A 27,852-nucleotide genomic window follows, 5' to 3' on the forward strand; every position below is an offset into this window, starting at 1 on the left:
CAGTGGCTAGGTAACAGCTGTTGGATGTGGTTTCTGGATAAAAGAATGAAGGATCAGGATCTCTGCCAGCTCACCTAAACAACCAGAAGGTTTCATCTCTGCTATCAAAAATTCTGTTTATTTATTTATTTATTTTAATTGTTTTTTACATACTCTTATCTTTTATTTATTTATTTAGAAACAATGTGCAATTGAGATTTAGTTTTAATGAGAGAGGGAAAAAGCTATGGTACTTGCTAGAAATTATGAATTCTTTTAGAAAATTTAAAAGTGCTAACCAATAAAGAAAAGGTAAGATTACCCTTTATGCTCAAAAACTGGATTTTTCTGTGAAATTTTAGTAAGTGGAAGTAAGTTGCTGAGATTTATAGAAATTCTGCCAAGTATGTATTAAAAGGTATTGAATCAAGGTGAAATAAGCTCTATATCCATCCAAACTGCAAACGGTTCCAGCTTTCTCTTTTGATTTGCAATCTTACTGCATACTTTTAAAGGGAACAGCTAAAGTGATTTAATTGTCAAAGTACTAAAATGTTGATCTGTACCCTTTTGTTAAGCTATCTGTGGGAGAAGATTGGCTGGAGGTTTCAGAAAACAGATTTTGGTGTTGAATGCAAGAGAGTCCCTCCTCTAACATCAACATTTAAAAAATATAATCTGAAATGTGTGAAAGCTGTTTCAACAGTAACAAAGACAGAATTTCAGATATGTAGATCAAACTAATAAATACCTTTAGCTTGAACATTCAAAATATTGATGTTTGATTCACCACATTCACAAATTATTAAAAAAATTACATGACAGTTTCAATAGATAAAGAAAAAGCACTTGATAACATTTAATATATATTCATGAAAACTAACAAACTAAGAGTAGAATGACATTTCCTTAGCTTGATAAAAGCTGTTTACAAAAGCCCTGTAGCAAGCAACAAAACTTTCCTTTTGAGATTGGAACAAGACATGGATGCTTGCAATCATCACTTCTATTCAACACTGTCCTTGAGGTCGTAGTCTGTGATATATGAAAAGGGAAAAAAAATGAAAAGGTAAAGGACTGGAAAGGAATAAGCAAAACTGGCATTACTTGCAGACCCTATGATTTTAGGTATTTAAAAACCTTAAATAATGTAAAGATAAATAATTAAAACAGCACAGTTCTAGATATGAAACCAGCATTAACAAAACTAATTTTATTTCTACATTCTGGTAAGAAACCAAAATTGAAATAAAAAATTCACAATGGCATTAAAAAAAAATGAAGTCCTAGGAATAAATCTACCAAAATATGCACAAGACCTCTTTAGGGAAAATGGTAAAACTCTAATGATAGACATTACAGAAGATCAAAATAGTTTATGTGGTGCCGAAATGAGCACTGCAGAAGATCTAGAGAGATAGAAAGATTTATTTATAGATTGGAAGAGTAATATATTTAGTCTCTTCAAATAGATTTATAGATTCAATGCAATCCCAAAGAAAGTGCCAGCATAACAAGCATATTGTAAAATATTTGTGGGAATGTAATTGGATAAGAATTACTAATAACAGGAACAATGAAGAAGAGGGAAGAGTGATCTGTGGAGTAAACAAAACCTGTACATAACAACATCCCTGTGTATCTAACACCATTATGTGTTACCATTATGCTCATTATGCCCATTATGTGTGTCTACCAGTATGCCCAAGAGAAAGACTGAAGTGGATGCTACAGGAGATAAAACCAAGGTGAAGGACAAACCACAGAGAAGATCTACAAGATTATCTGCTAAACCTGTCCCTCCAAAGCCAGATCCCAAGCCTAAAAAGGCACTTGCAAAGAAGAAAAAGAAGGCACCCAAAGGGAAAAAGAGTGATGCTAGCAAGGATGGGAATAATCCTACAAAAATTCGAGCTGCCAAAACAGACAAGATGCAGAAAGCTGAAGGTGCTGGAGATACCAAGTGAAGTTTCATGATTCCATCCTATTCCTGTTTCCACTCCCATTCTACTTCCACTCTTATCACCATCTCTGTACTCCTCTCCTCAGCTCCATTCTCCATCCCTACAGATCCTTCTTTCTATCTTTATTCTCATTCTGATCCATATCATATCCTCAGATTCTATCCCATCCCCATCTCTATCTGGTCTTAATTCCATCTGCATATCCATCTTAATTTTTGTTTTCAGTTTCATTCATCTTTATCATCAGTTCCTGCTTCTTCCAGGGTTTATTTCTACCCTTTTCCAATGCCCATCCTTGGTGATGCTGAATCTGTCTTTATGGCCATCTCCATCTTATTTCCAATGCACACCATTCCTATTCGTTTTTTAAAAATAATTTATACATTTCTTTCCTTATTTTTGATTGTGCTACATCTTCGTTGCTGCTCACAGGCTTTCGCTAGTTGCAGGGACTACTCTTCATTGCAGTTCATTGTGGTGGCCTCTCTCGTTGTGGAGCCCAGGCTCTAAGTTCACGGGCTCAGTAGCTGTGGCACATAGGTTTAGTTCCACAGCACGAGGCGTATTCCCAGACCGGGGATCACATCTGTGTCCTCTGCTTCGGTGGGCAGATTCTTATCTACTGAATCACCAGGGAAGTCCATTGTCCCTATTCTTTTTTTTTTGGTTTGTTTTCATTGTCCCTATTCTTATACATTTCCTTCCCATCATCTCTTCCTCCAAGGTGAAAATTGAGGAAATTCATGAAGAAATCTAAAAGTTCAATGGAATGTTGGGGACTATGAGAGTTGATGATCCCTCTATATAAAATTTCCTCCTCGGTTTCCAGGTGAGAAACTTCAAAAGAAATCACTCAAGTTAGATTTCAGATAGAACTTCTCCACTGTTCATGGTGTATTTAGGTCAGGGTAGGGACCAGGATAGGAAGTTGGAGGGAGTAGAGGAGAGCTAAGGCATCCTCAAAGTGATGTGGAGACAAGTCAGAGAACAAAAGAGGCAAAAGAGAAAGATGTATATGGAGTAAGACATCTCAAGTCCAGTTTAATCTGAACCTCTTCCCCATTCCCTTCCCCTCTCTCCCACAGGTCATGCTGTGATACAAGGAATTCGAAGTGGAAAAAGTGAAAGTGTTAATCGCTCAGTCATGTCCGACTTTGTGACCCCATGGACTATAGCCTGTCAGGCTCCTCTGTCCATGGGATTCTCCAGGCAAGAATACTGGAATGGGTTGCCATTTCCTTCTTCAGGGGATCTTCCCAACCCAGGAATTGAACCTGGGTCTCCTGCATTGCAGGCAGATTCTTTACCAACTGAGCTATGAGGGAAGCCTAGAACATTATCTATGCTAACTGTGCTTCTTCACTTCTCCGTTTGATTCTTTGTTTTGGTTTCTGGTCAAGTCTGTCTGTGACTTGTCTAGTTTGTCTTTTGAGCTGTGCGCCTTTCCATAGCTGGTCCATGAAGGGACGGCACCAGACCTCTAGGCCAGGCTGACTTGCATTCCCGACAATCTGTTAATACTAGAAGTGAGTCAGGAAATTCCCTGGCATCCAGTGGTTAGGACTCTGTGCTGTCACTGCTGAGGGCCCAGGTTCAATCCCTGGTGGGAGAACCAAGATCCTACAAGCTGTGAAGCAGAAAAATAAAAATAAAAACAAAAAACCTAACAACAGCAAAAACAGAATTTAATTGTGCCAGGGTGATGAGTTTCTCTGAGACGTAGCAGCAAAGTCAGGAATCTAGTTTTATGATTGACATTTGGTAATCTCTGCCAAGGGATGGTGAGGTCTCTCTCTTGGGTGAGATATGATAGAGATTGTTTGGGAGACCCAGGTTTGACCCCAAAGTCAGGAATATCCCTTGGAGAAGGGAATGGCACTCACTCCAATATTCTTGCCTGGAGAATTCCATGGACATAGGAGCCTGGTGGGCTACAGTTCTTGGGGTCACAAAGGGTCCAACATGGCTGAGTGACTAACACTTCTTCAGCTATCTATTACCAAATAACAAAAATCACCTAGAATAGACTGTTGAGAAACTGAACCAAATCTATTACATCATTTATGAGGCATGTTACTTCCTACAAGGTCATGTCGGAGTCTGACTTTTTTTAAATCTCAATGGATACATTTTGTATTAATTTACCTCTCTTTTCCTCTTCAAAATAATATGAACAAGACTCTAATGTATTAGAGATGTTGAGCTGTAATACAGGGCTAAGGAGTCTCTACACTTGGAAGTATTTACATGGAAACAAAATGGGATTACAGTTTTAATGTTTCTCATTGCATGATTGGTTTCAGAATATTTGTATTAATTTCTGAAATAATGACCATGTCACTGACTAATAATAATGATCACTATTTTGTTACTGGTTTTATGTTGTGTTTAATAGTTAGTGAAACATCTAAGTATTATCAACCTTTATTCCTAGTAATTTATTACTGATTTGTCACAATACTCAGCACCCCTTTGCAGAGATAGTTGTCAAAAATCAAGTTGCTTGATGAGTGAAAGAAAAGATCTAAAAGGAATTGAAAACAATAGAACACATTTGTATCTGTTTGGATTTTAAATGGGCTCTAAAGTTGGACTGTGAAGAAAGCTGAGTGCCGAAAAATTAATGCTTTTGAACTGTGGTGTTGGAGAAGACTCTTGAGAGTCCCTTGGATTGCAAGGAGATCCAACCAGTCCATCCTAAAGGAGATCAGTCCTGGGTGTTCATTGGAAGGACTGATGCTGAAGCTGAAACTCCAATACTTTGGCCACCTCATGCAAAGAGTTGACTCATTGGAAAAGAGCCTGATGCTGGGAGGGATTGGGGGCAGGAGAAGGGGCGACAGAGGATGAGATGGTTGGATGGCATCACCGACTCGATGGACATGAGTTTGAGTAAACTCCGGGAGTTGGTGATGGACAGGGAGGCCTGGCATGCTGCGATTCATGGGGTCGCAAAGAGTCAGACATGACTGAGCGACTGAACTGAACTGAACTGAACAGAATATTATAAAATGGAAGTGAGATGAGAGACAATAAATTCTTCTGAGATAGATACATACCCTCTCTTATGTATGTGTCTGTGTGTGTGTGTCATGTTTGATATGCCTATTTTTTTTCAATTGGAGTAAAATTGCTTTACAGTTTTCTGTTTGTTTCTGCCATACAGCAAAGCAACTCAGCCATAATTATAAATATATTACCTCTCTCCTGACTTGTATATGTTTTTGATGTACATAAGAATAGAATGTATTTAATGAATTTCTTCCTTAAGCCTAAATAGATATGGTATTTTTTCACATGAGAATTAATTTGCAAGTTTTTATTTTTACTGTGGTAGTTGTATTATTTTTTTAAACAAAATGAAACAAACCTTCAATTCATGTATACATTTATCCAATGATAAAAGGAGTAAAAGAATTTTTGTGAGCCAACAAGAAAATAAAATCATTAAGAAATTATACTGTGGTTATTAAAAAGTTCAGGAAGATGGTTCCCAATCAGAGAAATCAATATTGTTTCTGGCAAGTAGATGCAGAGTTAATTGAGTAAGTAGGCATAAACGTTTCACTTGCAAATACATTTCTTCTTTCTCAAAAAGTTAGTTCCTCTTATATTATTTAAGATAGGACCTGGAAACCTACCTGAAATGAGGAGGTCTTGGGTAGCTAAATGCTAATAAGCAGAGGGTCTTTTATTTTACCAGGTATATGGGGACTTAATTCCCTGAGGTACTGCCCCTAGGTTTTGCTGTTAGCAAACGTTTCATTAATTATGTTTCTGCTTCTATGTATTCGCCTGTGAAGTCAGAAACAACTTTGCAAAGGCTGAGTTTTGAAGCTTCACTATTGCTGCCAGATTGACCTATGGTAGAAGAAAATAGCAATTTGTTTGTATGGTGTCCCTCACAGTTACCCTGAAACTATCTTCTTGTCCAGTCAAAGAGGAAACCTAATGAAACTCAAAAAGATCCTCCCTCCATCATTCTCAGCTCCTCTGGATTGGTCATTGTGTCTTTGAAACGGTCTCCTTCACTACGTTATTTAGGAATATCGCTATACTTTGACCATGGTTTCTTTTTTATTGAAATATGAGGCGTATACCATGAAATTGATCTTTCTTATGTAAGTATGCAGTTCTTGTTTTTATTGTTTTTTATTATATTTTCAAGATTGTTCAATTATCTCCAGTATCTAAATCCAGAATATTTTCATCACTTCAATAAGAAACCCTCACCTGCAAAAAAAAAAAAAAAAAAGAAACCTCACCTGCTACTTGCCAGTTCTCCTTCCTTAGCCCATAGCAACCACTAATTCTATGCGGTTTCCTATTATGGATGTCTCATACAAACAGAATCATGTGATACCTTTTTTTTTTTTCTAATATGTTTTGCTCATTTGTTTATTTTATTTTCCTGTCAGCCTTCTTTCCTTGAAGATAATTTTCTCAAGTTACATCCACGTTGCTCTACTTATTAGTATTTTTTTTCATCATTTTGGGAAAATATTTCATTTTAAAGATACCATACACTTTGTAGATCCTCTCTTCAGTTAAATGACTATCAGGTTTTTTCTACTTTTTATCTATTATGAATAATGATGCTATAACACTAGTAACAATGCTACCTTTAAAGGTAGCTTTCATCACCACACATTGTCTTATTTTCATCCTACCACATTTCTTACAAGCATTTCATTGACTTTATGACTCCCTCACATTTCCTAAATAATGTATTTTCTTCTTTGTGAATTACATTTCATTTATATAAGAATATTTATATTATATTTAAGACCTCAGGAATAAAATAAATGATTTTTTTTCATTTCCTGCAATTTCTAGTGCAAAAATTTGAAAAGGTAATACTATCTAAATATTTACTTACTACTAAGTATAGTACCAATATTTCTCTCTATTAAAATGGAGGCTGAGGAACAAAAAATAAGAATGTGACTGTGTTCAGAATTTTCTACCAAGGAAGTTCACATATGCAAAGATGACTCATTTAAAATTTTTTACACACATGATTTTTCTAAATAAACAGAGTTCATAATTTTTTTAAAGTTATTTGTTTGCTACTATCCACATTCATTCTATGAGACAGAAGTCTCAATATTACATCCTCCCAAATGCTCCCTTCTAGACAGCAACGGAACTCTTTCAGTCAGTCAAGTCAGTCACACAATCATGTCTGACTCTATGCTACTCCATGGACTGCAGCATGCCAAGCTTCCTGTCCATCACCAACTCCAGGAGCTTGCTCAAACTCATGTCCATTGAGTCAGTGACTTTGGTGCCCAAGAAAATAAAGCCTGTCACTGTTTCCATTGATTCCCCATCTATTTGCCATGAAGTGACGGGGCCAGGTGACATCATCTACTCCATGGACGTGAGTTTGAGTAAGTGCTGGGAGTTGGTGATGGGCAGGGAAGCCTGCATCCTGCAGTCCATGGGACTGTAGAGTCGGACATGACTAAGCTTCTGAACTGAACTGAACTGACTTGGTAATGCCATCCAACCATCTCATTCTCTGTCATCCCCTTCTCCTCCAGCTTTCAATCATTCCCAGCATCAGGGTCTTTTCCAATGACAGTCATGGTCATTGGACACTCATTTTCCAATGAGTCATAGTCCTGGTATCTTTGAAAGTAGCCCAATCATACCAGATATGAAGATCTTAGAGCAAATTTTGAGTATGAAGTCCCTTGGACAGAAATAAGAGCAAAGCAATCAATCCTAAAGGAAATCAGTCCTGAATATATATTGGAAGGACTGATGCTGAAGCTGAAACTCCAATACTTTGGCAAGCTGATGCAAGGAACTGACTCTCTAGAAAAGACCCTGATGCTGGGAAAGGTCGAATACAGGATGAGAAGGGGATAACAGAGGATGAGATTGGTTGGGTGGTGACCCAATGGACATGAGTTTGAGCAAGCTCTGGGAGATAATGAAGGACAAGGAGGCCTGGCATGCTGCAGTCCATGGGGTAACAAAGGGTTGGAAATGACTAAGTGACTGAACAACAAATCCTTCATTATAAACATGTCCTGTATCTTCTTTATCCATTCATCTGTTAACAGACATTTAGGTTGCTTCTATGTCTTGGCTATTGTAAACAGCACTGCAGTGAACATTGGGGTACACATATCCTTTCAAACTACAGTTTTCTCTGAATATATGTCCTGGATTGGGATGGTTGGATCTTGTGCTAGCTCCATTTTTCTTAGTTTTTAAGGGACCTTCATACTTTTCGCCTTAATGGCTGTACCAGTTTACATTCCCACAACAGTGTAGGAGGTTTTTCTATTCTCCACACCCTCTCCTGACCTGCCTCTTGAGAAATCTGTATGAAGGTCAGGATGCAACTGGCCATGGAACAGCAGACTGGTTCCAAATAGGAAATGGAATATGTCAAGACTGTATACCATCACCATGCTTATTTAACTTATATGCAGAGTACATCATGCAAAATGCTGGGATGGATGAGGAAAAATAGCAATAATCTCAGATATGCAGATGACACCACCTTTATGGCAGAAAGTGAAGAAGAACTAAAAAGCCTCTTTATGAAAGTGAAAGAAGAAAGTGAAAAAGCTGGCTTAAAGCCCAACATTCAGAAAACAAAGATCATGGCATCTGGTCCCATCACTTCATGGGCAAATAGATGGAGAAACAGTGGAAACAGTGGCAGACTTTATTTTTTTTTAGGCTCCAAAATCACTGCAGATGGTGATTGCAGCCATGAAATTAAAAGACGCTTACTCCTTGGAAGAAAAGTTATGACCAACCTAGACAGCATATTAAAATGCAGAGTAAAGTAATTAGCCTCCAACTAATAAAAATAAATGAAAAAAAAAAAAAAAGCAGAGACATTACTTTGCCAACAAAGGTCCATCTAGTCAAGGCTATGGTTTTTCCAGTAGTCATGTATGGATGTGAGAGTTGGACTATAAAGAAAGTTGAGCACCGAAGAATTGATGCTTTTGAACTATGGTGTTGGAGAAGACTCTTGAAAGTCTTCATTGGAAGGACTGATGTTGAAGCTGAAACTCCAATACTTTGGCCACCTCATGCAAAGAGTTGACTCATTGGAAAAGGCCCTGATGCTGGGAAAGATTGAATATAGGAGGAGAAGGGGATGACAGAGGATGAGATGGTTGGATGGCATCACTGACTCAATGGACATGAGTTTGAGTAAGCTCCGGGAGTTGGTGATGGACAGGGAGGCCTGGTGTGCTGCAGTCCATGGGGTCACAAAGAGTTGGACATGACTGAGTGACTGAACTGAAATGAACTGACACCCTCTCCAGCATTTATTGTTTGTAGGCTTTTTGATGATGGCCATTCTAACCAGTGTGAGATAATATCTCTTTGTGGTTTTAATTTGCTTTTCTTTAATCATTCATGTGCTGAGAATCTTTTGACATGCCTCTTGCCAACCTGTATGTTTTGTTTGGAGAAATGTCTATTCAGATCTTCTGTGCATGTTTTTGTTTGTTGTTTGTTTTGTATACTGAGTTGCATTATCTGTTTGTAAATTTTGGAATTAATCCTTAGTTACTCACATCGTTTACAAATATTGCCTCCCATTCTATGGGTTGTCCTTTCATTGTGTTTATTGTATCCTTTGCTGTGCAGAAGTTTTTGTTGTTGTTTTAGTTTAATTAGGTCCATTGGTTTATTTATGTTTTTATTTCCATTGCCTTAGGTTATGGATACAAAAAAAAAAAATTGCTGCAATGAATGTCAAAGACTGTTATGCCTGTGTTTCCCTCTAAGAGTTTTGTAATACCTCATCCTATGTTTATGCCTTTAATCCATTTTGCATTTATTTTGTGTACAGTGTTAGAGAATATTCTAATTTCATTCATTTACATGGGCTGTACAATTTTCCCAGCACCACTTATTGAAGAGACTGCCTTTTCCCTTTTGATAGTTTTTCCTCCGCTGGATTTATAGTCCTCAATTTTTATTTCAGAGTGATTTTTGAGGCTTCTTAGGAATTACTTGGCTGTGTAGTTAATTCTTTTATTAGCTCTAGCTTACAGTCATTAATATAGAAAATGCAGTGTGTATCATAGGATATAAAGGACCTAAATGCTCAAAGGTGTCTCAGTAAATATACAATAAATCTTAGTGTAATTGAAACAATATTTGAATGAAACAATTAACCATAATATTTAACAAAATTGCAAAATTCTGGAAGTATTCAGCAAAGAGGAAGTGCTATATATTAGTTGTATATACACAGTGAAGCATGCTGTGTTTTGGAATGGTAGTGTTTTTAAAAATTACACTTTATCACAAATATTTATTTACTCCTTTAAAGTATTTGAAACAATTTCATTTCCCTTGTGTCATGAATATAATTTTACAAAAACAACAGACATATGTATGTGTGTCTATATATTTATAGTACACCCTTTAAAACCACCTTTCATTTTCCAGTTTTCCAGGGCCTGTTTCACAACTTTGCTCTATAGGCTATATAACAGAAGATTTAACATGGGAATCACAAGGGTGTAGAACAATTAAGTCATTTTGTCTTGATCTGGAGAGTAGGAAGTATTTGGCCTGAGCTACAAGAAAAACACAGTTCCCTAGAAAATTGTCAAAACATTTAAATGAGAGGTATGGGTGGAGAAAGCTTTGAATTCCCCCTCAATAGAGTGGATGTTCAAGATTGATAGGATGATATAACAATAAGAGAAAAGGACTCCTGAAATGGTACTCAGTTCAATAAAACCAAAAACAATGAATAACGCTAATTCATTTACCAGAGCGGGAAAGGAGGAAAGGTGGAGGTAAGTCACAGAAGAAGTGGTTAATCTCATTTGACGCACAGTAAAATAAGCAGAATGCTAATGCCGTGTGTATCAAAACATCTGTCATCCCCACCAGGTAAACCCCAGCCATGAGCAGGGAGCACAGCCTGCTGGACATGCTGACCGCATAGAGCAAGGGGCTGCTGATGGCCTTGTACCGGTCATAGGCCATCACTGCCAGCAGGAGACACTCAGAATCTGCAAAGATACAGAAGACCAAGAATTGCACAGCAACAGCCACAGAAAGGGAAATAGGCCTTGGAATCTTGGAAAATAGGTCTAAGAGCATCTTGGGGTGAATTGCAGTGGAATAGCCGAGGACACATAAAGAGAGGTGACTGAGGAAAGAGTACATGGGTGTGTGGAGCTGCAGATCCATCTTAATCAGCAATATCATCCCAAGATTTGCCAAGTGGCCAATGAGATAAACAGTTAGAACCATGGTAAATATGGTCACTTTGTCCTCCATGTTATCAGTAATTCCCAAGAAAATGAACCCAGTCATGGAGGAGCAATTCCCTCCATCCATTTTTCTTTGTTCTTGTCAAGCTTTTAGAAAATGATCAAGAAAAGGACACATGGGTGTGTAACACTTCTGCACATCTGCAGTATATCATAAGATAGAACACAGTCTATCTGCAATTGTCTTTATATTCAGAAAATTATACATTCATGCACCTACTCTTTAAAAAGGCAGAACTACTATTACTCAATAAAAACAAGCACCTGGTATAGAACGTTGAGAAACTGAACCTAATCTAAATGTCATTTGTGAGGCATGTTACTTTCTACAAGCTTGTCTCTGAGTCTCCCTTTCTTTACTTGAGAGAATACATTTGATGAATTTACCTGTCTTCTTCTCTTCAAAATAATGTGGATGAGACTCTAATGTTAGAGATACCTGGCTGTAAGAGTCAGGACTAAGCATTTTCTTCAAATATTCATGTGGATATAAAACAAGATAGCAATTTTAATATTTCTCAAAACCATGATTGTTTTAAGAGTATCTGTATCAGTTCCAGAAATAAGGAGCATATCATGGATTGATCATAATAAAATAATTATGTTTCTGGTTTTGGTTTATGTTATGCTCAGTATTTGGTGAGACATTAAGCAGGTATTAATGAGCAGTTCTCTAGATGTGTATTTTTGTTTTGTCATAATATTAATTATCTTTTTGTGGGAATTGTCTCCTGCCAAAGAAAGAATCTCTTTACTCATTGAAGGGAAACATTTCTACAAACTTATTTAACACATGTATTTTAATCTCCTGAGTTGCCATGTATCTCAGCTGGTAAAGAATACAGGTCTAAAAAAAAAAAAAAAAAGAATACAGGTCTCCTGCAATACAGGAGACCCTGGTTCAATTCCTGTGCCAGGAAGATCCCTGGAGAATGGGTAGGCTACCCACTCCAATATTCTTGTGCTTCCCTGGTGTCTCAGATGGTAAAGAATCTACCTGCAATATGGGAGACCTGGGTTTGATCCCTGAGTTGGGAAGATCCCCTGGAGAAAAGAACAGCTACCCACTCCAGTGAAATATAAAAAACTCTTTTTTTCTTTATAAAATGAAAGTGAGATGAGTGATAATAAATGCTGTGGGCTTGCTTTGTAGGTCAGTTGGTAAAGAATCTGCCTGCAATGAGGGAGACCTGGGTTTGATCCCTGGGTTTAGAATGAGCTCTTGGAGAAGGAAATAGCTAGCCACTCCAGTATTCTAGCCTGGAGAATCCCATGGACTGTCTAGTTCAGGGGGTCACAAAGAGTCAGACATGACTGAGTGACTTTCATTTTCAATTGCTTCTGAAATGTATAGACTTATCTCCATTGTGTTTGCCTGCATTTATATGTGTGTCACATGTTTGCATGTGTGTGTGTCTTGGATAATGTGTGAAAATTGGAATGTGAATGATGTGTATATTTTTTAGACCTAAACAATATGACATATTGTTCACATGAAGTTCATTTTTTCACACTTTGTTATTTGTAAGATGGAATCTCAACTATTTTTGAAATAAAGGAACAAGAATCTTTAAACTAATGTTTATATTTGGTTGTTGTTGTTGTTTAGTCACTAAGTCACGTTTGACACTTTAGCAACCCCCTGGACGGTAGCCCATTGGGCTCCTCTGTCCATGGGATGCTGTATGGTTTGACACCATCTGATCATGGTCAACATGAAGAATAACAGAATACAGCCCAGTTATTTAACCTGTGCCATTTTGAGATAGTGTTTATAGAACAAAAGAAAACTGAAGCAGTATGAATAGAATATAAGCAGAGGGGAAAAATTGTTTTGTTGATTATTAATTATTCCTGTTACATAATTTTATGAAATAATTTTTAATGTTTTGTATTATTAGGTAATGTTACATATTATTATGTAATATAGATAGATGTTAGATTTATAGATGAAGAAAATATTTGCAAAACATTTTTGCAACAAAGAATTTGTAGCTAGACTATACAAAAATGTTTATAAATAATAAAAACACAAACCAGTTAAAAATAGGGACATGATTTGAACAGATATCTCACCAATAGATATATAAGTGGCAATTAAATAATGATATAATAAATAATAATGATGAAAATAATAATAAATAGCAAAAACATAAGTTATAGAAATATATTTTGCAATTATGCATGTCCTTTTATGTCCAGGCTTCAAGTAAATGTTCACTGTGGTGCTTCCCAATGTCACGTCAGTTGACCGGCCATTGAAAACACAGGTTATATGCTCAGTAGCTCATTGTGTTTCTGAGATACCAGAGAAGGATGTTCCACATTTTCAGTAATACTTTCAGACATAAAAAATAAAAGATAGGGAGGAAAACAAATACTTTGCTTGAAATTAAACTTTAGTCTACAAGATGCAACTAGAAAAAAGTTTTCAAATTAATTTGGATTAGGTTGGGTATAGAAGGCTCTTGACTTGTTATTGGACAGCACTTAAGAAAAGGTATTTGATTTTCTATGATTGCTTTCCTAGCATCCCTGCCTCACACGATCTTGTTGCACTTTATGTATTTTAATTGATTAAAGAAATGTATGTATTTAAGATCTATCAAGTATTTAAAATGATTCAGGCATGATTCTCAGCATTTAGTCAAACATACAGCAGTCACTGATGTAGGTACTATACTCTCCTCACTTTACAGGTCAGACAATTGAGACAGAAAAATTAACTGATCAAAGTGCAATTGACTAGTTGGGTACAAGAGATAGCACAGAAACCAAAGGAATCTGGCTTCCTCTCTAATCCAGTAATTTTGTAAATGCAATCTTCTTAAGGAGATATTCTACACATGAAAACACACACAGGCACAATCTCTGAAGTTCTTACTATATCTTTTCAGACAACCTAATACAATCTGTTCTAGTATTAACTCCCAGCTCCTAATGGTTGGACGTGATAGACTTTATTTTCTTGGGCTCCAAAATCACAGCATACGGTGACTGCAGCAATGAAATTAAAAGACACTTGCTCCATGGAAGAAAAGGTATGACAAACCTAGACAGCATATAAAAAGCAGAGACATTACTCTAGCAACAAAGGTCCATCTAGTTAAAGCTATAGTTTTTCCAGTAGTCATGTATGGATGTGAAAGATGGACCACAAAGAAAGCTGAGTGCCAAAGAATTGATGCTTTTGAACTGTCATGTTGGATAAGACTCTTGAGAGTCCCTTGGCCTGCAAGAAGATAAAACCATCAATGATAAAGGAATATTCATTGCAAGGACTGATGCTGAAGCTGAAGCTCCAACACTTTGGTCACCTGATGTGAAGAGCTGACTCATTGGAAAAGACCCTGATGCTGGGAAAGATTGAAGGCAGGAGGAGAAGGAGACGACAGAGGATGAGATGGTTGGATGGCATCATCAACTCAATGAACATGAGTTTGAACAAGCTCTGGGAGTTGGTGATGGACAGGAAAGCCTGGTGTGCTGCAGTTCATGGGGTTGCAAAAAGTCAGACACTACTGAGTGACTGAACTGAACTGAATAGTTGGAAATTTATTCAACTATTACTTTGCAGCAATTTTGAAACTTTTAAATGTTTCCTTTACCTTGAGGCTATGAAATATGCTTGGTTCTGTGAAAACAAGTGTTCCATAAAATGTTTGTGTGAGAAATTGTGTATATGCTGGCAAGGTTGTTGCAGGTTCTTAGTTACACTTTGTCCCAGGCATTGCAAGGGTAAAGACAGGCAGCTGTCAATGCAGGATAAGCAAGAGATACAGGTCCCATCCCTGGGTGGGCAAGATTCCCTGGAGGAAGAAATGGCAACCCACTCCAGTATTCTTGTCTGGATAATTCCAAGGACAAAAGAACCTGGCAGGTTATAGTCCATGGGATTGCAAAGAGCTGGACACGACTGAGCATACACACAGCTGGAGTTTGTAATCGGGGATTTAGATGAATCCTGGAACCTTATGTCTCAGGAGGAATTTATCTTTGGCTTTAAGACATTTTTAGCAGCATCTTTTACGTCTTTGTTTCTCAAACTATAAATCAAGAGATTCAGCACTGGATTGATGATGGTGTAGAACACTGAGATGATTTAATCAGTGTTGGGGGAATACAGGTAGCTGGGTAGTGAGTAAATGAAGAGCAGAGTCCCCTGGTAGATGGCCATGGATGTCAGGTGGGAAGCACAGGCAGAGAAGGTCTTCTTCCTTCTGGTGGAAGAACGGATCTTTAAGACTGAGAAGAGAATGTAAAAGGAGATGATGATGATGATGAAGTGGATAATTTCTACTGAGCTGCCATATGTGGAGAGAAGCCACTCATTAAGTGACATGTCTGTGCACGATAACTTAAGCAAGGGAGGTAGGTCACAGAAAAAAATGATTAATGATATTTTTATCACAGTATTTCAGAATAAATGCAAAGGATGTGTGCACCAGGGAACTCATATTGCCTCCAAAGTATGACAAGATGATCAACCATATGCATATGCCCCGAGACATCACAGCCATGTGTAGTAAAGGGTTACAGATGGCGACATAGAGATCATACGCCATGGCAGCCAAGATAAAGGATTCAGTATCTGCGAAAGTGCAGAAGAAATAGAACTGCAGGGCACAGCCGTGATAGGAAATTGACTTGTTCTGAGAAATGAAGTTGACAAGCATTTTGGGAACGAAGACAGAAGAATAGTGAAGGTCTACAAAGGATAAGTTACTAAGGAAAAAATACATGGGTGTTTGAAGGTGGGGATCAACCCCGATTAGCATCATCAACCCAATGTTCCCAATTAACATCATAGAGTACAAAGTCATAAACAGGAGAAACAGGACAATCCTCAGTTCAGGGCAAGTTGGAAACCCTAACCGAATAAACTCAGTCACCAAGGTATAGTTTCCAACTATAAAGTCCATATCATGTGCTGTTTTCTTCTTATGAGAATTGTAACATCTTAAGATGCTAAGTTGATGGAAAGAGAAAAAAAATAGATATAATTATAAGGTTATTTTATTGTTTCAACAAATAAGCAATCAAGTCAAGAGTCCCAGATCAAATCTCCTTCCAAATATAAATTCTGAGAAACATATTTCAGAATTTAGTAGCTTTTTCTCTTGGTTGATAGTTTTATTGTATTTGTTTGATCAATAGCTAGTTCTTCCACTGGACAGACATGTGCAGATAACATCTCATATTGCTTACTTTTTTTTAATTCTCAAGTATAGGGCTATAGCTAGTACAGAGGATTAAATGAATAATGAAGTAATAAGTGAAATGATGATAAGAGGAAAAATTTTTCTGTTATTAAAAGTATGTTAACATGAGTACATCTTGTAATGATAACTCTAGAAAAATGTACTCCTTTTGTCTAGTATTTAATAGATATTAATGTGTTGTACTAGAAAAGTCAGAGGAACCAGAAATCAAATTGCCAACATCCACTGGATCATCAAAAAAGCAAGAAAGTTCCAGAAAAACATCTACTTCTGCTTTATTGACTATGCCAAAGCCTTCAACTGTGTGGATCACAATAAACTGTGGAAAATTCCAAAAGAGATGGGAATAGCAGACCACCTGACCTGCCTCTTGAGAAACCTGTATGCAGGTCAGGAAGCAACAGTTAGAACTGGACATTGAACAACAGACTGGTTCCAAATAGGAAAAGGAGTACATCAAGACTGTATATTGTCACCCTGCTTATTTAACTTCTATGCAGAGTACATCATGAGAAACGCTGGGCTGGAAGAAGCACAAGCTGGAATCAAGATTGCCGGGAGAAATATCAATAACCTCAGATATGCAGATGACACCACCCTTATGGCAGAAAGTGAAGAACTAAAGAGCCTCTTGATGAAAGTGAAAGAGGAGGGTGAAAAAGTTGGCTTAAAGCTTAACATTCAGAAAACTAAGATCATGGCTTCTGGTCCCATCACTTCATGGGAAATAGATGGGGAGACAGTGGAAACAGTGGCAGACTTTAATTTTCTGGGCTCCAAAATCACTGCAGATGGTGATTGCAGCCATGAAATTAAAAGATGCTTATTCCTTTGCAGGGAGCCGGCACATGAGATCCCACCCATGACAAGGTCATGAGGGAGAAAACCTGATGGGCAAGGCGGATCAGGTTTTCAGGGATTCCGAAAAGCTGCCCCCGGCATTTACCTTAAAGATTATCTCTGTCCGATGCTTGCTTCAATAGACTACTCCCTAATTTCTGTGACACAGGCAGAAGGCCTTCCCTGATCTCTTTCCAAATAAGAATCAATTTAGAACTTTAACCAGTAAGTTTCCCAGGTGGTGGTATTTTATGAGATTATCCAGGGTGAAATGAGTGTTTCAATTTAAACTCTTTTGCTGGTATTTTAGTTTGTTTGGCAAGTGCATTTATGCCCTTGGTACTAATATGCATGATTGCTTATAACACCTTAATCATAAACAGCATAAAGAACCTGATCACACAAAAGGCCCTAATAGGTACAGAGCCCTTCGGGGGTGAGGAAGCCCTATTAGAGAACATAAAATATTATTCTAAAAGCGGTTATAGTTAAAGATTTAGAAAAATAAGAGTTTAGAATTGTTAATTTTAACCAGGAATGCTAAACAGGGGCTGCCTCACTGGAGCTGCAGAGTCTTTGTGTGGTAAACCTTTTAGATAAATTTAACTGATAACTTCTGCAAAAGGACTGACCTTTGTGTTCATTAAAGAATAGATTACGGAAAACAGCTTTGCATTCACCTAGGTCATAAAATGTCAATAGGCCCCAAGGCCAGAAGATAATGTACAAGACCCTCATAAACAAAGAAGTATGCAGAAAACACCCTGGTTTTGTGAAGAACAAGCTGATGTAATGTTAAACTATCTTCCCCCTTAGAAATGTACTAATTTAGGGTATAAAAGCCACGGTAAAAAATAAAGCATTGCCAGACTCTGCCAGACCCTGCAAACACCCCCGTCTGGTCATTCTCTCTCTCTCTCTCCCTCGCAGACTTGGCCCTATCAAGGCTGGTCTCACGTGTCTTCTCTCTCTCGCTGACGCCGTTCATCCTGAGGGTATCTCCTGGATTCTGCTGAGGCTGGACCCCGGGACTCCTTGGAAGGAAAGTTATGACCAACCTAGAGAGCATATTAAAAGCAGAGACATTACTTTGCCAACAAAAGTCTGTCTAGTCAAGGCTATGGTTTTTCCGGTGGTCATGTATGGATGTGAGAGTTGGACTGTGAAGAAAGCTGAGTGCTGAAAAATTGATGCTTTTGAACTGTGGTGTTGGAGAAGACTCTTGAGAGTCCCTTGGACTGCGAGGAGATCCAACCAGTCCATCCTAAAGGAGATCAGTCCTGGGTGTTCATTGGAAGGACTGATGCTGAAGACCTGAAACTCCAGTACTTTGGCCACCTGATGTAAAGAGTTGACTCATTGGAAAAGACCCTGATGCTGGGAGGGATTGGGGGCAGGAGGAGAAGGGGACGACAGAGGATGAGATGGTTGGATGGCATCACAGTCTTGATGGGCATGGGTTTGGGTATACTCCGGGAGTTGGTGATGGACAGGGAGGCCTGGCGTGCTGCGATTCATGGGGTCGCAATGAGTCGGACACGACTGAGCGACTGAACTGAACCTACCTGAACTGAATGTGTTGTATTCTTGACTGTGATTAGAGTCATGCCATGAAATATATTTTAGCTATTAAAAATAATAAAAGCAAAAATGATATTAGTGAAATGAAAGCAAATGTCAGTAATCATCAGCTGAGAGAATGTTTTAGACAGGGATTTAAGGCAAGTCCTTAAGTCCTGTCAAGATACTAAGTCAAGGAGATTAAAGTAATTAACTGCTTCTCTTTTTAGCATTCTTAATCATTCTTGGCTTATAATAAGCACAGCATAAATATTAGCTGACTGAGTAAAGTGGGCAAAAAATTAGTATTAAGTTAACTTCTCATCTTTAAATATCACTCTGTATAGCCACCTCACTAATTATATATGTGAGCAATAAAAATAGCTGCATTTAATTTTTATCCTAGTATAATTCAGGATGTTGAGTCTAAGAATTTTGTCAATTTCTGTTTCTGTAATCTTAAAGTTTTTCTAGAAGCAAGTAGAATTTGAACATGACTTTGAAATATGACTTTTTATTGTAACCTTGAAGGATGACTTGGAAATCTATGAAACATGCAAGTGAAACCTCCAATGAGCTTTGAGCTTTGTTACTACTGCCGCAGTTGGCTAGAACGAATGGTTGGGGTCATTCTCTCACTTGTATAAAACTATTGAGACAGCTGCAGGCTGAGAACTTCATTGTTGTAATATCATTTAATCACTAAAAGTATGCTATAACATAGGCACAGAAAAGTCTAAGAGGATTAGAAGGATTAGGATGCTGTCTTATGTTCTTACCTCAAAAAGTGTTAATGAGATGCAGTGCCTTGTTAGGATAGTTAATTTATACTTATTTTGCCTGTTTTCAAGGTAATCAGAGTGTTCAGGAATGATAAGACCTAAATTTAGAGTTAATAAGCATTTTATTAGAATCTCATATTAGCCACGTGGATTGTATGACCTTGCACAACTATGTGTGTGAGTGTGTGTGTGTGTGTGTGTGTGTGTCTGTGTGTGTGTTGAGAGAGAGAGAGAATCTGCTATACTTAATACATATACTATATGTATATTATATATAACATTATATATATTTAAAATTTTACTATAATAATGACAACAGTATTTCACATGGCTTCTCTGCGAGGTTAAATTAGGAAAACTATCTATCTATAGTTTCTTGCTGTCTCACTTTAGATAGACTGTCACATAATAGGTAAAGAGTGAAGATTAGTTTCAATTACTCCACTGCTGTGTGCTCAGCAGTAAAGAATCCATTTGCCAAAGCAGGAGATGTGGGTTCAATCCCTGATCTGGGAAGATCTTCTAGAGAAGGAAATGGGAACCCACTCCAGTTTCCTTGCCTGGAGAATCTTATGGACAAGGAAGCCTGACGGGCTACAGTCCACTGGGTCACAGAGTTGGACACGGGTTAATGATGAAACAACAACAGAAACAATTCCAGTGCTCTTGCTCATCCCTAGCTAATAATCAGAACAATGTCACTAAATTTTTTAAAATAATAGTTATCATTTATATAATGATTGTGATGTGAAATCAATATTCTTAACCCTTTACATATAATTCATTTAATCGTCACACAAAAGTATACTAACAACATTTCACAGCCGTTTCTGTCCCTGCCATCTTTCTCTTACAGTTGAAGGAGCTAAAGCAGAGAGCTGGAGAGCTAAGATGTGATGAAAACAGGATTGGAGCCCAGGCTGCTGCCTCCAAAATTTCGAGACAGATTGGCTGTGTAAGCTAGATTCTCATTGATTCTGTATGTTGCATGGGGACACTGAAGCTTAATGTTCCGAGTCACTCCACAAGGAGTTGACAGGTATCATTCAAATTCATGTATGTGTGAAGTCACAGTCCATGAGGACAGCCACGAAGGTGGTTAGAGATTTATTAGTGTGGCCTCTGGGAGACAGGCTGTGGTGCAGACTTGCTGAAGGCAGGGCAGAATGATGCAGTTATTTCCTGAAAACACAGTCCATTATTCTCAAGGACTCACAGTGAGCATCCCTTTCAATAGCCTAAGAATGGTTTCCCTGGTGGATCAGCCCTTAAAGAATCTGCCCACAATGCAGGAGAATGCCTACAATTCAGGAGACCTGGGCTTGATCCCTGATCAGGAAGAGTCCCTGGTGAAAAAAACAGCAACCCATTCTAGTATTCTTACCTGGGAAATCTAACGGACAGAGGAGGAGGGCGGGGCCACAGTCCACGTGGTTGCAAAGAGTCGAATACGATTTAGTAACTAAATCACCTCTACCACCACCACCACCGTGCGTGTAGAGAAACTTGAGCGAGAAGGGACGCACGAGGGGAAAAGTCAGAGGACAGTGAATCTTGGGTTCTTACTTTCAATGGGAATGACCAAAAAGATTCAATCAAACTGAAGTGATTCATTATTTTCTTTTTTCATAAGTATATAGCAAAACAATGTTAGAACAGAAAATAAATTAATTGGAACTATCAGGTAGCCAGTTATGTTTCAGTTTATTTCGGTTTAAAAAAAAAAAAGCTTATTTAAACAATGTGAGTGTATCAGATCCCTATAGAAGCTATAGTAGAATGACACAGGTCGATTTGTTTGTGGGTAATATGCTAATGCATAAGATTTTGTAACTATTTGGCACATCAGTGGTCTCAGATCCATAAAAGTCTATTTTTGCATCAATGAAGCCAAAAGCCAATCTGGTAAACACAGAAGCTACTTACCAAAGAAGGAGACATTTTCCTGTTACCTAGATGAATAATTTCACCAGTAGAACCAAGGACTTTTATATACATTCTCAAGTCATTAGGCACCTAATAACTGAAGATTCCAAACGTGTTCATTTCCAAGATATCCCTAGGGAATAAGTAGGAGGTTATTGTGAATTATTACTTTGAAACAACTTCATGATTATAATAGCAATTCTGTTAGTGTTAGTTTGAAGAGGCAATTTTTACTCTCAGTAATATTGTGGTTGTTTTTTCCTGACACTTGAAATCCCACTAGAGTCCTACACTCTAATACTGTAGAGGTTAGTTCAAATAATTCATATATTTTAAAATGTAGCTCTCATTTAAATTATTTCAAAAACCACATGGAATTTCCTAAAAATGCTACTTGATATCCTCAGCACTGAAATGTAATATTTTTTATTGAACTGAAGGGTGAGACCAGCGAAGGCTACTATAGAACATGTTATCAGTAGGTGCTTCCTGAGAAGATGAAAGGACTTTATTTTTAAAAATTATCTGTCTACCTATCTGCTTACTTTTGGCTGTGCAGGGTCTTCCTTGCTGTGCATGGGCTTTCTGTAGTTGCAGAGAGTGGGGCTACTTTCTGTTGCAGACCACGGGCTCTAGAACTTGGGCTCTAATATCACAGGTTCAGCAGTTGCAGTGCACGGCTTAGATGCCCTTTGGCCTGTGGTTATCTTCCTGGACCAGGGATTGAACCCATGTCCTCTGCATTGGAAGGTAGACTCTTAACCACTGGACCACCAGGGAAGTCCCACAAGGACTTTTAAATAAGAGTCTTATGCTTGAGAGCATCAAAAGGAGGCAAAACCATCCCAGTTAGTAAATACAGTTTTTCATCATCAACTTGATTGTTCTTATGTGCGTTTTGTATGACAGATTCACTAAAACAGTGATATTTCAGCTGCTCTAAGAAAAAAAACTTGCAGAACTTTTGGTAATTACACAGTACTAGAGTATCCAAACTGGAAATCTGCATGGCTACAAACACAGAGCTGTCTTCCATTCACAGCATTTGCCAAATTTCAAATTGCTTGGAGTGGGGGGTTAAAGATATGTCAAAAAGCTCTGAAATACAAGAGTATTACTTTTGTGCTGAAGAGACTAAGAAAGCTCAAGTACATATATGAAAATCCTAGGTCACTATGCCCTAGTAAGAGGGGTGAACTGGAGATACAGTGCATATTGCCAAAACCAAAAGAATCAGTGTTCTATTGAATGGAGCTGATCACTCTTAACAGCATCAGAAAAATAACGGAAGCTTCATTGATTTGAGAAATCCTGTAGAACATCTTTGTAGTCTGTATGGCATGTAATAAACAAATTACTAAGCATGATAACAGGAAAGATTTTATGCCCATACTAGGGAAAATGCCAAAAGCAAATGCACATTGAACCAAAATTGGAGTTAGCAAGCAAGAATTTAAAAATAATTCTAAAAACATCCTAGAGAAAATTAAAAAAAAAAAAAAAAGAAAGAAAATGACAAAAGTTGGGAGACATTCCGCAAATGATTGGAAACCTTAGAAAATAAAATAGAATTGAAAAATACATCTAAATTAGCAACTTATTGAATGGATTTATTGATACATTGAATTTTTAAAAGCAGAGAATTGGATGAAAAGTGGCAAGGGCAAAAAGGTTTGTTAAGGATCTTTGGTTTAGAACTTGTAACTAATGGGGTAAAGGAGGTCATCAGGAAAATATATGTTCAATTCAGTTCAGTCGCTCAGTCGTGTCTGACTCTTTGCGACCCCATGAATTGCAGCATGACAGGCCTCCCTGTCCATCACCAGCTCCCGGAGTCCACCCAAACCCATGCCCATCAAGTCTGTGATGCCATCGAACCATCTCATCCTCTGTCGTCCCCTTCTCCTCCTGCCCCCAATCCGTCCCAGCATCAGGGTCTTTTCCAATGAGTCAACTCTTCGCATCAGGTGGCCAAAGTACTGGAGTTTCAGCTTCAGCATCAGTCCTTCCAATGAACACCCAGGACTGATCTCCTTTAGGATGGACATGGTTGGATCTCCTTGCAGTCCAAGGGACTCTCAAGAGTCTTCTCCAATACCACAGTTCAAAAGCAGCAATTTTTTGGTGCTCAGATTTCTTCTCAGTCCAACTCTCATATCAAACTAGTCAATTCTAGAGGAATTAACTCTGAATATTCATTGGAAGGACTGATGCTGAAGCTGAAGCTCCAATACTTTGGCCATCTGATGCAAAGAGACAACTCATTGGAAAAGATGCCTTGATGCTGGGAAAGATTGAGGGCAAGAGGAAAAGGGGGCGACAGAGGATGAGATGGTTGGATGGCATCACTGATTCAATGGATATGAGTTTGAGCAATAGGGAGATAATGAAGGACAGGGAAGTGTGCTGCAGTTCATGGGTCACAAAGAGACGGACTTAGCCACTGAGTAACAGCAACTCTCCTACACACACACCACTGAAGGCATGATTGAGCTCTAGCAGGAGAGACGGGGAGAGAAGGCCTGAATCTGGGATAGGAACCTTTGCTTACACCTTGGGGACTTTTCTCAAAGAATAACAATCAAATTTATTCACTCAATTTATTCAAGCAATTAGTATATCAAGTTTCGTGGAAGAGATATGCTAAGCCTTTTACAAAAATGTATAGAGAATATTCAAATAAATTTATAATCTAATTATAGTTATTAGAAAAGTATAATATAAAGATGGACAATCTCAGCTTAATACATTCTCATACCTGAACTAACAGACACACACACAACAACAACAACAAAAAGAATGAATGTATTAAATGGCTAGCAGAACAATAGCAATTATAGAGGAAGGGGGTAATTTAGGAAGATTTCAGAGTTGAGTTGGGCTGATGTCTCTTAAAATAAGTGTGTGAGTGGTGAACATTCTTGTTCGAATTTCTTGCTTGAACAGAAGTGATAGATGAACATGCCTCTTACCTCTAGAGTTCCTGAATAGGAAGATGAGTTTAGTTTCTTTTCTTCTGACTGAAAAATCTGAATATAAATTATGACTGCTGTTTTTATATACCCTATGTTGACATGCATCACTTTAAATATTATTACATAATATTTATCATCCCATAATACTGATTGGTCAACATGTCAATTTTATTTTCAGATAAAATGGCCTAAATATGCGAATGTCCAAAGTAAACAGCAGCAGGGAAATCATCACTTTCAAAATTAAATACATGTCAATGTTTGGCAGAAACCAACAAAATTTTGTAAAGCTATTATACTTCAATTAAAAAATAAAGAAATTTAAAAAATTAATGGTAGTTACACCTAAAAATTTCTTAGGTGGCTTGCAAATAATTTACTTGTGCAGCCAAATTACTTTCACATTGAAAATGATTAAAAACAGAATTGAGAGATGAGAAGCAAAAGAGATCAGCCAGAATAAGGAAATGACTGATAGAACTGAATATAAATTCATATTTTGCATTTTTTATTGTTTAATTGAAGACACATTCTTACATTATAAACACATGAGCTTAAATATAAAAAATATATGATAACCCATGATAGATAAAAGAGACTGAAGAGATTTATTTTCTTAAAAATATATTTAATATTAATGAAAAATATATTTCACTATATTTTCACAGGTCTTATCAATAATAGGTTTTGTTTTTATAAGGAACTTGCAAAATAAAAGGCCATAGCATCCTGTTTATACATAAGGAAACAAAATTCAAAAAGTGAAATAATGGTATTTCTGATTGAATCATTCCCACAGATGAAATATGAAGAGATGGAAGCAGAAGACAATGTATCCACAGTGATACAACTTGTTCTCCTGTTGTTTTCTGACCTTCCAAACCTCCAAGGGTTGCTATTTGGGGTGTTCTCCATCATACATCATTACCTTAACTGGAAATAGTCTCATGATAATACTAACTAGGCTTGACCCTGCACTGCAGAAACCCATGTATTTCTTCCTGGCAAATTTTTCCTCCTTGGAAATCTGTTACGTGTCCATCACTCTCCCTAGGATTCTGGTGAACCTTTGGACTCAGGACAGAAGAATATCTATCCTGGACTGTGCCACGCAAATGTGCTTCTTCCTTATCCTCGGAACCACTGCGTGCTTCCTCCTGGTGGTGATGGCCTATGACCGCTGTGTGGCCTTCTGTGACTCTCTGCACTATCCCCTGGTCATGACCCCAAAGGTGTGCCTCCAGCTGGCTGTGGGCTCCTGGGTCAGTGGAATCCCAGTGCAGATAGGGCAAATGTGCCAGATCTTCTCTCCGCGTTTCTGTCATTCGAACCAGATTAACCACTTCTTCTGTGACATTCTCCCAATTCTGAAGCTGGCCTGCAGAGACACTTTGGCACATGAGCTCTCAGTCTGTGTAGTAGTTCTGCCAGTTGCTGCAGTGCCTTTTATGTTAATACTTCCCTCTTACGGTACAATCATCTGCACCATTCTGAGGTTGCCAACAGCCAGAAGAGCCAAAGCCTTCTCCACCTGTTCTTCTCACCTGTTGGTTGTGCTTTTATTCTTTGGATCTGCTACTATTACCTACTTAAGGCCCAAATCCAGTCATTCTGCAGGAACTGAAAGACTGCTCTCCTTGTTCTATACCATAGTGACTCCGATGATCAATCCCATGATATACAGCCTTCAGAACAAGGATGTGATTGCAGCACTGAGGAAATTGCTACTTAAAATATAGATTGGAGGCAGGTGATGGGATGACAGAGGATGGGATGGTTGGATGGCATCACCGACTCAATGGACACGAATTTGAGCAAACTCTGGGAGTTGGTGATGGACAGGGAGGCCTGGCTTGCTGCAGTCCATGGGGTCACAAAGAATTGGACACCACTGAGTGACTGAAAACATATAAATATAGTGTGATGAATATATTTATGAATGTTTTAGCTGTTTGTCACACAGTTATCAGAGAAAGATTTTAAATATCTATATTTTCCCCTCAAAAACTTAACTATTTCTAGCTTATAAGATAATTTTAGATACTTTAAAATAACCCACAGTTGACTGTGCTTAAATATTTTTTTGGCTTCCCTGGTGGCTCAGATGGTAAAGAATCTGCCTGCAATGCGAGAGACCTGGGTTTGATCCCTGGTTTGGGAAGATCCCCTGGAGGAGGGAATGGCTCCATTCCATTTTTGCCTGGAGAATCCCCACAGACAGAGGTGCCTGGCAGGATATTTAGTCAAAGTGACTTCAATATTTCATACCTAAATAAACCTGTATTGTGAATAAAGAACAATGTTCATGACATACTTTATGATAAAACAAAATAGAATTCAAGCTCTTAAGACTTTTGGCTTAAATATACCTTAAAACATGCAAGATTCCTTACCTAAATCACAGCTTCTATTTTTTCCACTCCTATTGTTGGCATTTTTTGATTCAGTTGCATGGAAACTGACCAGTAGCAGTTAAGTAATGACTATTTGAAGTAGGAATTGAACAAGTGAATGAACAAAATGCATATTACCTTGCCCTATGTCAGACTTCTGGCAAAATCTAGAAACTCCAAAGAATCATTAGACACTAGGAATATGTTTGCTTAGCCCACTGTACCTTCATGAAAAATTAACTCAATCATCATAACAAAAGAAAATCTTTCATGTACTGAGTACTCTTCCTAACTGCATGTTGTAGAAGAATCTCCCTGTTTGTCTCAACCCTTTTACTTTGTACATATTTCTATATTCTATGTAGCAATTTTGACCCCAATATAATCTGTTTTGAATTATTTCATCACTGCCTTCCAAACTACCCCAATGCTTATTCATATTTAAAAAATCAAATATATGCATTTTTAATGTGAAGACAATGTTAGAAGTTCTTTTCAGAATTACACAAAGCTTCCACAATTGCATTTACATTAGTGTGCCTTGCCTAATCCTCTATATTTTTAACCTTCTCTAAGTGAGATAATATTTAAACCTTTGAGCTGATATTCACCAGGAAAATGAGCATCTGTCAATAGAATCATTAACAGGTATCCTCCCAATTCCATTCAGATGGCATGGTGGTAAAGAATCTGCCTGCCAATGCAGGAGATCCAAGAGACACGAGTTCAATCCCTGGGTCAGGAAGATCCCCTGGAACAGGAAATGGCAACCCACTCCAGTATTCTTGCCTGGAAATTCCATGAACAGAGGGGCCTGGTGGGCTACAGTCCAAGCAGACACAAAGACTCAGACATGACTGAGTGACTGAGCACAAACACACATAAACACAATCAGCAACTCATTTGGAGAATACTTCTGCTGACAGTTCT

At 37.9% G+C, this 27,852-nt stretch overlaps 2 protein-coding genes and 2 pseudogenes across 2 annotated transcripts; 2 read left to right on the forward strand and 2 right to left on the reverse strand.

The window, feature by feature from the left end:
* The first annotated feature begins 255 nt into the window (after nt 1–255).
* LOC110146838 (non-histone chromosomal protein HMG-17 pseudogene) lies at nt 256–2,760 on the forward strand (annotated as a pseudogene).
* Nucleotides 2,761–10,361: 7,601 nt separating this feature from the next.
* Nucleotides 10,362–11,294, reverse strand: LOC110146839 (olfactory receptor 5W2-like; annotated as a pseudogene).
* A 3,909-nt stretch (nt 11,295–15,203) lies between these two features.
* On the reverse strand, nt 15,204–16,146 carry LOC110146840 (olfactory receptor 5I1-like). The gene is given in 2 exon segments (XM_020907905.2): nt 15,204–15,611; nt 15,613–16,146. Coding segments are annotated over 2 exon segments (942 nt in total).
* A 9,160-nt stretch (nt 16,147–25,306) lies between these two features.
* Nucleotides 25,307–27,468, forward strand: LOC110146842 (olfactory receptor 10AG1-like). The gene is given in 2 exon segments (XM_070463139.1): nt 25,307–25,444; nt 25,446–27,468. Coding segments are annotated over 2 exon segments (939 nt in total). The 5' UTR covers nt 25,307–25,328; the 3' UTR covers nt 26,269–27,468.
* Nucleotides 27,469–27,852: the final 384 nt, after the last annotated feature.

Source organism: Odocoileus virginianus, unplaced genomic scaffold, assembly GCF_023699985.2.
Source record: "Odocoileus virginianus isolate 20LAN1187 ecotype Illinois unplaced genomic scaffold, Ovbor_1.2 Unplaced_Scaffold_34, whole genome shotgun sequence".
NCBI lineage: Eukaryota > Metazoa > Chordata > Mammalia > Artiodactyla > Cervidae > Odocoileus > Odocoileus virginianus.